Below are 12,248 nucleotides of genomic sequence, written 5' to 3'. Positions count from 1 at the left end.
AAGAACCATGTTATTCTGGAGCTGAAGGAACAGGAGACCCTGTTCTTGCTACATGTATACAAACGAAAAAGAGATTCCCGTATTTCTTCAGAGTGCAGGGAGTCTCTACATACTGATGGTTAAATATCTGCATCTGTCTAAACCTGAAATCACCTGATTGATTCCTGCTGGAGGTACCTGCTATCCATCTAGTGAAAGTTCTTCTGAAATGCTCCTGAAAAGTGCTTTTCTATTTGGATGCTCAATATGGCTTCCAAATCAGAGCTCTAACCACCCTACAGAAGTATAAAAAAAACCTCACAGAAATGCACTTTTCATAAAACAGCACAGTTTGGCCATAACAGGAGTATATCTAGCAGAAAAACATCTAAACCCCAGCAAATTCAGCCGTCTAGAAAATTCACATCTGTAACAAAGTCCATGCAGCATGCAGGAGAAGGCAAAGAGCAGATTCTCCTATTTCGTAGGTTACAGGCAGTAGGAAACTACTAGCACTGCTCCTCCATCTGTTTTCCACAGGATGGTAGTGTTTTGTGCAAAACGATCCTTATTTTAAAGAACATCCACAGCTTGGGGATCCAAGGAATATTTCCCTCTTCATTCATAAGGAAAAGGTCACACAGAGGAGCTGGGCTTGATGTTGGATTTGGATCCTCTATAAATCAGTCAGACTGAACAGGAGTGTCAGCCCATTTTTCTCTTAAGAACTCTTCCAGTTTAGCCAATTTTGCCTTTTCATATCGTCTTCCTCATCCTCACCCAAACACTTCAGTGTGCAGACTGATGGACAAAACACATTTTGTCTTCCTCTGGAACATCAGAGGAATCATGAATAAAAACATAATGTTCTCTTTAATCCTACATTATTATTTTTTTTTTATGTTGCAATGTCAATGAGCATTGTGCAAAATACAATGTTCAAAGTCTTCAGGCAAACCCTCCAATCTGTTTTAGCTCCTTGGAAAGTATTACGCAGTCATGCTGTGCAAACTTGCCTAAGTATCTTGGCACCTTGTCTAGCCAAATGCTTCTGACTTAACTGTCGGTACACATAGGTGTATATATGTATTACTGTCTATACTCCCGGTCAAACACTTATCTTGAACCTCCTGATTTTGTCAGCAGCCCAAGGATTTTTCCATTAGAGCAGTAAGCACATACAACACTACATGCTGTAATTTACTGAATTTAATATGACAAAACTTCATGCCACTTTCACCTGCACATGTAGATGATGGAAATTTTGTCTATGAGTTCCTGTCTATGAGTTCTATGTATTCCTGCAAGCTTATGTACCTCCTTCCTAGTGATGATTTCATCACTTTATAATACTTTCCAGAATATCTAGTCTGGGGATCTAATGTAATGATTTGTAAACATTAAGATGGGACTATATACAAATACCTTGTTACTCTCACTTGGTACAACTAGAAACAGACTGGATGCAAGAAGCTTAACCATCCTAATGTGTGGAAAGAACTTAGTAGCATATCTTTGTGACAATGCACAGGAACACAACATACAGCAAGAAGTATGTCCATTGCTGGGAAGAATTTTCTTGGATGCATCATTCAAATTGTTGCCCAAATCATTTCTTACTAAACAATGAAAGAAAAACTAAGGAAAAGAAAGCATTACTACAAATGCTCATGAGCTTACAAAACACAAATCATTCCTCTCCTCATAGTATGTACCCTGTGAACATAAAAGACATCTGAAACAAGCAGATTTGTGGGATGTTACACCAAAACTAGTTTCCTGACAGTTATTCTTGCTTTTGCTTCAGCCGAAGTCCTTGTATCTTTAGTCTTACAAAATATGCACATCAGTTATTTAAAGACAAACAGTTAATTTTTAAAAAAATTTATGTCTAAGCACTTTGAAGATGCAATGTATTATGTAATCCCATGTTATTATTATTATTGACTGCAGCTCAAAGCCCAGCCTCGCCATGGGACAGCAGAGCTTATCATCAGCAATCTCAAGGCACAGCAGGGTACGAAAAGTCGCTATTTGGAAATATTTGTACTTCACAAATCTGTTTAGATTTTTTTAACGTAACATGGGACAGAATCATTCTCATTCTGAATGCAACAAGACAGCAATGATTCTTCTTCAGAGTTCAGGCACCGCTCCATGGAGGACTGCTGATTAAAAAAAAAAAAAGCATTTCCACTTTCTTGTAGGGAAACCAAAAACCATTTGCAATTTAATAAATCCACTTGTCTGGAGATCTCTGGAGATCACAGAATAGCCCATTGTGAGAACATTTAAGTGTATACGCAAATGCACAGTCTGGCTCCTGATGGACCCAGCTTGTTCAGTTTGGACTGTGTGTGAAGTCCCCGTTCTCTACTGATTCTCTGTAGTAGCTATACCTTGACTGTCCATTTTTTAATTTATGACAGCAAAAGAAGTGGAATTATCCTGCTGCGAAGAGGAAGAAATCTTAGTGGGAAATTCAAGGACATGCCAAACTTCTGGGGAAAATTGAATGTTCAGGAAAGGTAGCTGTAAGGTGGCTCCAGGCATATGAGGACAGCGTGAAAGGGAACAGGTATGTTTCCCATTGCATCCAAAGGGTTGGATGCAGACAAGGGTTGCATCCAAATATGTGTCAGCCATTGAACAAGACAGAGGACCAAGGGAAGACAAGGTCAAAGAAATCAGAAATTAAACATACGGAGTTCCGAAAGGAGAACAGAGACTCTGCAAGCGTTTTGGACAATTAATAATTTCCAGAACATCCAAATGCAGTTCCAGCTCTCTGCAAGGGATTTCTGGAACAGCATTTGGATGGATGGATAGGTAATCTGCCCAGAAATTTGGGCTGTGTTTATAAAGAATCGCCACTTATGTATTCTGTGCCAAAAGGGAGCCTAGATTTTGGTTATCATCCAGCCCCTGAGAAATCTTGCACTTTATGAGCATAGTGTTGTGTGGACGGGAGGAAAATAGCAATTCAACAGAACTCTGCTGTCTCTCAGACTTATTTTGAATGCATTTAGTGGCCACTGTCATGGATACAACCGTATTTGTTAAGAAACCATGTTCTAAGCAAACCATGTCTTAGACTTCAGGGTGGGAAGAAACTCAAGATGTCTTCCAATGTATCATTGTCTAATTACCTAAGTGGATCTGCAAGTAATGATGTAGTATCACATTCCAGAGTAAAATCAAAGTAAAATCTGTACTTTCAAGAACAGATGAACTACAGTTGCAAATCTGGTGCTTATTTAAAAAAACAGGTATAAAAAAAAGCAGCATGGAGCAGATGACTTTTAGGAGCAGTTTCAGGGAGTTTTATCACACTTTAGGAACCCCACACGTTTTTTTACAATAACCCTGACAAAATATTGGCAGTGGTGAGAGGCTCCTGCTCCAGTTGAAACTTGGAAATCTCACGTCACTCACATACTGAGAGCCGTCAATCAAGAGAGAATTCAATGACTTTCTTTATGCTGTACGTTTAGCTAGGCAATGTTCTAGGACTATTACAAGTCCTCTTTGACTCTTCTGTGCACTAAATCACTGTCTGTCATGACCTGACTGATAGTGGCATTAAAAGACAGGGCAGGAATTACTGAAAATACTCCACCTGGAACACAAAAAGGTGAAATGTGTTTCAGTCTTGCTCAAGCGATGGCTTAGATACCCTCATCAACTCTGCAATTCTGTTAAGACTATTCTAATGACAGAAAACCATAATTAATCTTGAAGAAGATTTGATTTTAGAGGACCTGTTCAAGCAATTTGCTTTAAGGTCATTACTGCACGAGAACATGCTAAAACATGAGTCAGCAGTGTGCCCTTGCGGCAAAGAAGGCTAATGGTGTCCTGGGCTGCACTAGGCAAAGTATTGCCAGCAGGTCGAGGGAGGTTCTCTTTCCCCTCTACTCAGCTCTTGGAAGTGCTGTGTCCAGTATTGGGCTCCTCAGTACAAGAGAGACATGGACATACTGGGAAGTCCAGCAAAGGACCACAAAGATGATGAAGGGACTGGAGGATCCCTCCTATGAGGAAAGGCTGCTAGAGCTGGGACTGTTCAGCTTGAAGAGGAGAAGGCTCACAGGGATCTCATCAATGTATGTAAATACCTGAAGGGAGGGTGCAAAGAGGATGGAGCCAGGCTCTTTCTGGTGGTGCACAGTGACAGGACCAGAGCAATGGGCACAAACTAAAACACAGGAGGTTCCCTCTGAACATCAGGAAACACTTCTTTACTGTGAGAGTGACTGAGCACTTGCCCAGAGAGGCTGTGGAGTCTCCATCCTTGGAGATATTCAGAAGTCATCTGGACGTGGTCCTGGGCAAACAGCTCTAGGTGACCCTGCTTGAGCAGGGGAACTGGACCAGACAACCTCCAGAGGTCCTTCCCAACCTCAACTATTCTGTGGTTCTGTGAACTATTATGTGTCATTACCAAGTTGAGCTTACAAACGATCACTAGTCATCTGTATCTTGGTACCATTCAGGCTCCCTAGAAAATCAAGACTATCTTAAGGAAAACATGGTAAGAAGCATGTACAATGCTAAAAGGCTTCCATGCTAACCTAACTCTCCTACAAGAAACAGGAGATAGAATGCACTGTTATTTCTAGCGTATACTTCCTTTCCCACAACTATATGCATACATATTCATATATATGCATATACATGTACACACACATACTAAAATTCTATGTATGATTTTATATCTATAATTTTAATAATCTATCAATTTCTCTATCTAGCTATCTATATCTATGGATACAAAAATAAGGGAGATCTTCCCAAGGTTACACAGGCCATGTATTCCGGTGCAAGGCAGAGAACTGAAAACAGGCTTTCTAGAGTCTTCATTGCACAATATCCTTTAAATAATGTTATTAGAATTCCAAATGCTAGGCTGCACTTTGAATTTAAACACCTTCTCTCCCCCATGGCATTCATGTCTAGAACTAGGGCCACTCACAGAACTGCAGGTCAAGCTGAAATCCCTTTGAAAATTCAGTCTTTTGTGAAGAAAAAGTTGATGGTTATTGACAAAATGTTGTAGTCTGCCTTGTTACTATTCAAGATTAAGGAAAGTAAATATTGTCTGAGGTCTAATGAGAATTCCAATGCAATAAAGTCAAGTGTGAAAGGTGCAATCAATAAGTGATGACGTAACTGTTCGTTTGTAGTTTTATTGTTTAGTTCATGGTATTTGGCGATGCTTGAAAATGAAGTGTTAAGAAATTAGTGCTACAAGGATTAACATTCAGATTTTATTTCTGATATTGTTATGTTTCTACAGTCATTACACCCTGAACACTAATTAGCATCTGATTTCTTTTCCCACTAGTTAAGGACTGCAAACCAAAGAATTGCAGAACAAAAATACTATGGAAACAAGCACCCATATTATCCATGAACATCCACAAATTAAAACCCATGATGTCCACAGCTAATTTTACACTGCAGGAAGAAAGTACTGCAATGAAGAACTGTATTTTCTTCATTTTTTTGTCTTAGTGATTATGCTTCAGAGTATATCAAGTTTATGAAGAAAGTGTCTTTTCAAATGTATAACAGATCTCAGAGTCCAAGCTGGAATGTTTATGTCCTACATATGGCAGGACTATCCACCAAAGGTTCAGTTTTGGATTTACTACACGTCCTGGCTACAAAGAAGCATACTGCCCTGTGAAAAAGTCAAGGACTAAATCTCAGTTACTCAGTTATTTCTGCAACGAAACCAATCATCTCTTCTAGTCCTTCATCAGACCGATTAATTTCTCTCCATTTGGGCTCAACCGGATTAGCAGACACATAGACATTGGTCTCTGCCACTGTGCCATGGCATGGGATACTGGTACCTTGTGTCAGAAACTGAAGGGACAATTTCTGTCCCTCTCTCTTCTCTGCAGGCATGTTGTGGAAGCAACAACTTGTGCTGGCACATCATGTAGCCTGAAGATACTGAAATTATGTTCGAATATTATTTGCAACTCTGCATTTTCTGATGAAGCCACATAAAAATTTGGCTGTGCGACCTTCAGTGGATCATCACTGAATATGTTCACAATTAACACCTTCATGGTTCTGAATATTCTGCTTTATAAATTCCCTTGGCACTTAATCATTTGATTACAGAGCAAGACTTAGGACCTGGAGAGAAAACAAGGGTTGATTCTGTTCTAAAATACTAGGTTACATGTGTGTGTTAAGGTGACATGGCTTTTGAAGTCAATTAGGAGCATTTGGCACAACTCCTATCCAAAGGGCAATTACAGGCCTACAGGCCAAACCAGACACCTCTCAAAATTGCTGTTGATAGTGTATGGTGAAAGATGCCCTGCATTTCATAAGGCAGCTCTACAGCTCTTCACGTATTGCTAGAAGCAATAATTACTTTGAAACATTACTTATGTCTCTCATAATGTGACTGCTTTATAAATTCACTAAGTAAATAGATCATGTAGCTAAACTTAACGTTCATATTTAACTTATTACAGAAGCAATAAAAAAATCCCATCCAGACCAAGAAGATTCTCTAATCCATGCAAAAATTATTTTCTTACAAGTAGTTTCAATGGAATTAAGCAGGAATTAGCTGTGACGCTGTAAAGAGAGTGACATCTCTGTTTTATATCACGATTCTTATTATCAAAATGTATTTTTTGCAGAGTCACGCAAATGACTCGACTCTTTCAGTCACATAAGCGAGATCTGTTGACCTATTGCAAATGAAACAGCATACTAGCAGTGCCTTTAACTTTTGACGACTTGTTTATTTTTGTTTAGAAACAGCCAAGCAAGAAATCTAGTTCTGCATGAATACAGTATAATATGGCCCAAACATGTACAAGCCAAATGAAAGATAATTATGGGAAATAAAATGTGACATTTCAAATTAGCTCCCTAACAAAGTCTAAAAATGTAAGAAACTCTATCATATTAACCAGCAAGAACTGCTCTTTCACTTAAGGGATAGTTGGGTAATTATTCAAACCTGTACAAGACTGGATTGTCAAGTGAAATAATAATACAGAGTATCTCAGGATAATGAGATAGATCTTAAGGCCATTAGCAGTGGCTCTTATTATAATACTGGCCAAGGTTCCCCAAGAAAGAGAGAGAATATTGAAATGAAACTTGTAGAGAACCAGTTTGAACTTGTATATTTGAATAGCTCAGTACTGTCTCACAGTTTCCATTCCTTCACAGAAAGGTGCCTATCATGTAAGACTGTGAAATCAGTCAGGCTTTAGAGACTGAAACCTCTGAGGGCAGAAATAAAAACAAAAAATAATTTGAAAATTGAGCCACACTGAAATCCATACAGTTTATATTAAGTGATCCTAGCAAGGTTTTAAGGTCTGGTTAGACACCCAGTTGTCTTCTCTTTCCTGATTCTTTCTCTCTCATTCAAAACAACCAAACCCAACATGTATCATCTTCTCTGAAGAATTATAGCTTTAGGCGTAAGGTCTTTTAAGATTGGAAATGGAGGAAGAGATTACTTTTTCTCTATAAAATAGGTCCTACTTATGAGACATTTGTATATGCATGCTTCGTTACCTTATGTTTGTTTGTTTTTAACCTCTACAGGAAGAGGAGTAACTCAATAGCTGATGGTCATAGAGAAGCTAGCTAATCCCTGGGAAAACAGCTGTCTAGCTTGCGGTTTATAAGGTACAGTACGGCTAATGTGTCAGCAGTTGTCATGGGTTAGAAATACTGCTCGTTTTAATATTCTCCTTATGAGCCTCTCCCAGGTACAAAGGTTTCCAAATACCAAACCAGAGCCAGGTCTGGCATGCCAGGCATACTCCAGCAAGGAACTCTCCTTCTCACCTTAATGAACACCCCCTTGTCTGCACTTAGTGGCGCACAGACAACTAGACTAGACTAGGGTTTACAGCCGTCTAAGCAAGAATGCTGACTAAGACTTTGCAAATCAAATATTAAAAGCCTCATTAAATATTTCATGATCTTTTTACTCAGGTTCTGATTTGAAGTTTACTTCATCTGCTAGCCAGAGATATGCTGAAGGTTAATTGATAGAGGGAGAGTAAATAGCAGCTCATGCTGCTAGCCCTAAGTATGCAAGGCATCTAAGAGTATTCCTAACCTCAAGTGTGCAGTCACTGACGTGCTCATTTGTCTCACTAGGTTAGTGTCACTAGGGCTCAGATATGTGATCAAATTACCGCAGTGAAAGTGGTTTAAGCTTATGTGTTTTTCCTTGTATTGTATATTTGCACATGTCTCCAATGACACCAAGTAATCCTTTAAATTGTGTTAATTTGATCATGTATCCGAGTATCCAGTGCAGTAAATTGGGATAGGTGGCTATGAAAAGTGGAGATGATGGCTTTTAGAAGACAAATAGCTTCCATGGAGAAGAGAGACATCCAGCAGAATCACTGCAGCTCAGTCTACCAGGATTAGAGTATAAATCTCTCCCCTTTCTCCTTCTACAAAATCAAGGGTTTGTAACTTATAAACCTTACCTGATAAATTGCTTTTGTGGATTTTGATTTTTTTTTTAAAGGGAAAGAATTAACAAAACTTTTATAAAGCAATTTTTGGTCAATTTTTGACTGCCTGACTGGGCTGGTATCACTTAAAGCTCATCTAGATCTTAACGAAAAATGTAGAAGCTCACCATCCAGCAAGCGTTATCATATTTGGGGCTTGGAGTTGAAAATTTAAAAGCACTCCAAACATTTAGCTTTAGAAAAGTACTGCTGAGCTTGTGCCTGACCTCCATTTCAAGAGATGTTTGGTAAGAATTTGCACATACCAAAGTACAATTTACGTAATGAGCAGGAAGAGTTATTGGACTAATCATTTTTAATAGAGATTCCTTGTCTTTAATACAGAGCTACACAATAGAACTTAATAGCTTGTGGCAAGTAAATAATTTACACATGGATTGTGTCTGAATACAAATGTATACATAAAATATCACAGACTTAATGAAGCCTTCGGGGTGGTTTTTTTTTAAAATCAATTTAATTGATTTTGCTGATAGGTCTGCATTTATATTGTTGTAAGCTACATTTCATTTTACCTGCACATGTGGCACCGTCATGATTTTTAAGGGAGGCAGGGAAAACTCTGCAAATGAAATTAGAAACTAAGTGCACAGAGTGTCGGTATTTTTGAAGTATCTAGTCTAAGACACTCGGAAATAACACTCCAATGTGACCCAGCTCATTTACAAACTACTTATCAGAAAAGGTCAACCTCTCAGGAATGCTCATGACTATTCAGAGTGTTTTGCAGCATTTGAGCCCAATGAAGCTGGTAATGAAGAGCTTTCCCCTTAATGCTGAACGTTTTGGGTTGTTTAGCTTCAGTCAGACGGGTTATTTGCATTTAGCTTGGGCTCCTTCTAGAGGGGGGAGAAGACAATGGTTGAAGAAGAAGGTTAGTGTTGTGACTAATGCACAACTGAAGCCATAAGGAAAGTGGTCGGATGGAAACATGGGTGTGTGTTTCAAAGGGAGAGGCACGGGATGATGGCTGCTGTACCATCGGGAGCACCAGCTTATCTGACAGGCCCAAAAGCTGTTTTTCACTACAAAATACACCCACAGCTCGTCCTCCCTTTTTCTAACGCATTGCTTTTTGTCGTCATTAACTCACAAAAGCTATGCATTAAAGAACAGTGGGAAGACAGACACTGGAGCTGGGCTGGCGGGCCCGAAGAGAGCAGTGGGGAGGCCCGGGGGTCCGCCACCATCCTCAGCCCCGCCGCCCGCCCCCGCCTGCGCGCCCCGCGGGGCCGAGCTGGCCCGCCTTACCTTTGGGGTGCCAGGGGTCCGTGAACTCGTACTTCCCCACGCCGATCGTCCGCAGCATCTGCACCCCGTTGGTGTTGTCCGGGCCCCCCACCGCGTTGGGGGGCAGTGGGGCAGCCGCCTGCCCGTTGGTGGCCGGCGCGCTGTTGGGCAGGGCGGCCGAGGGCAGGGCCGGCGGCGGTGGCGGCAGCATGGGGCAGGCCAGGTGGCCGTTGCCCACCGGCCCAGGGCCCGGGTGGGCCACCGGGCCCACGCCACTCATGGAGGACATGCTGAGGGGCTGGCTGTTGGTGTACAAAGGCTGGCTCTGGAGGTTGACCACCATGTTGCTGAGGGGCTGGGAGGGCTGTGGCTGGAGCTGGTAGTGGGCTGGCATCAGCGGGAGCGGGGGGGTGACATGCGGAGGCAGGGAGGGCGTGACGCCGATGACGGGGGCCTGGACGTTGGCGGCTGGGCTGAAGGTGGGTGGCTGCGTCATCCCGTAGGAGTGCGTGATCAGGGCGGGCTGGCTGCCTGCCGCCACCGTGGTGACCCAGGGAGCTGCACCTGCGGCATGAAGGAAGGACGGCAATGGTGGCAGGCTTGGCACGAGGGAGACCAGAACAAAAATAAACACCCCCAGCCTTCCCCTCCTGCACCCGTGTCCGCTACCGAATTACGCCGACGCGCCCTTCTCCTTCATGGTATCTGAAGTGTTTCAGGGTCTGGAACCGTTCCCAACACGTAAGCGCATAAAATTGCTACTGCGATGTGAGTGCAATTGTTAAAATACTCATCAGGTGACATGCTGCATGTTTGTGGTTTTATGTATTTTGCGCTTTATGCAGCTTAAGCGCACGCTTTCAAGAAAATTAACCTCTTTACCCACCGTGCTTTCACGGCTCCCCGACATACACTCTGTGTGTATAATAATGGTGCTCCAGCCACTACAAAGAGATTGTAATTAGGCGTCTGGCATAGTAGCACAATGTATGATATGTGTCTGGAAGCTGGAAATCATTTCAGGTAGTTCTGGACATAAAAGAAGTCTTAAAGTATTACAGAGTGCCTTTTCTCTAGTGAAGGCGGAAAAGGAGGAAAAAAACCTCACTCTAATGAACTTGCAGGCATCTTAATACATTTATATTAGCCCCAGCGCAGAAGAAACTCGAGGGGTCTTTACAATGAGAGAAAAGCCCTGCTAGAGAATAAAGAAAGGGCTCACAATGAAGTCTAATTTACGGAGGTAAATGGAGATAGTGCATTGAATTTGCTTTGAATGATTTTCCCTTGTAGAATTACAAATAAGATTAGAAACATACCTGGGTTTTCATTCTCCCTCATCTGTTTAGATGGAGGCTCATCAGTGTCCCAGGGTGTGGACTGATTGATGGGTGTCTGTCCCCACCTGACGCTCGTTGCAAGTCCTTGAGGCTGATTTTCAGTCTTGGAAATGCAAGGTGTCTACCAGAGAGAGAAAAAAATACAGAATAAAAATGTTTAGACTATTGGGAATAATTACTGCTCCTCCTAGCTTCTAGCTTGGTTGTTCGTGTGTTTGTTACAGTCCAAGAGGATACCCTACAATCTTTAAATATCATTCTCCTCCAGGCTTGAATGCCATGTCTGTATGGAAAATACAAAATATATTTGAAAAAAATACCTCTGGAAACGTAATAGGTCCACCTTTAAAAAAAATCCGCAAGAAACTATCATTTTCAGAAATAAGTTGCTTCTTTTGCCTTGGATATAAAAAAAATCCCCACAGATATGGTAATACCCATTCAGTCCCAGCTTACACAAAATGGGACAATCTTCTGTTTGCTCAATCTCTTCCAAAAATAGTGAATTTGGTTTAGCAGAAGGCAGAACAAGAGAGACTTATTTACAACCACAGGACAAATTACTGTAGAACAGTAAAGAGAAGCCTTAGTATTTACTGTCTGTCAACCCTTAAAATTGAATGCCAATAAAAAAAAGCAGCATAACAGTCATTGGCCGCTAAAGTGGGTACGTTGGCAGTTCTTCAGAGATGTTAAAATAACTGTAGTGGAAAGTAGTGGAAAGATTGGGGCTGAATAATCATCAAAGGGGATATGATCTGAAAGAGATTTCTTGATAAAGAACCTATCGTCACATGGATTTAAATGCTAAGCCAGCACCCTCCCTGCAGTTTTGGGGGATCTTCCCAAACAGCCAAGCCTTTGCTGAGAAAAGGCCTGTGGAAAACAAGGGTGCTCCAACAGGTCTTGTTTATTTAACTCTGCACCGTATTTCATTGCTGGAAGATTAAAAGTTTTTTTTGTTTTGTTTTTACTGGTGTCAGAACCTCTAAACCAAGAAAACGGAACCAGCTGCCTATTGCTGAATGAGTACTGAGGACTGAAGCCATAAAGAACAGGAGACCAGTCTGAGTGGTCGCTTGTTTGCCTTACATCTGGGAAGTAATTGAGCTCTGAGACAGGGGTACAGCAGCTCCATAAATGCCCTATG

General features: G+C 41.3%; 1 protein-coding gene across 1 annotated transcript in view; it reads right to left on the bottom strand.

Annotated features, from left to right (window-relative positions):
* KLHL29 (kelch like family member 29) overlaps positions 1-11,147 on the bottom strand; it is a 146,233-nt gene extending 135,086 nt beyond the window's left edge. The window contains exons 1-2 of the mRNA XM_068404314.1: positions 11,078-11,147; positions 9,780-10,322 (exon numbers count right to left, since the gene is read on the bottom strand). Coding sequence (XP_068260415.1) covers positions 9,780-10,322; positions 11,078-11,099 — 565 coding nt within the window. The 5' untranslated portion in view covers positions 11,100-11,147. The remainder of the gene's footprint in view (positions 1-9,779; positions 10,323-11,077) is intronic.
* Positions 11,148-12,248: the final 1,101 nt, after the last annotated feature.

This window comes from Nyctibius grandis, chromosome 1, assembly GCF_013368605.1.
Source record: "Nyctibius grandis isolate bNycGra1 chromosome 1, bNycGra1.pri, whole genome shotgun sequence".
Classification (NCBI taxonomy): domain Eukaryota; kingdom Metazoa; phylum Chordata; class Aves; order Nyctibiiformes; family Nyctibiidae; genus Nyctibius; species Nyctibius grandis.
This window is presented reverse-complemented; position numbering and strand designations above follow the sequence as displayed.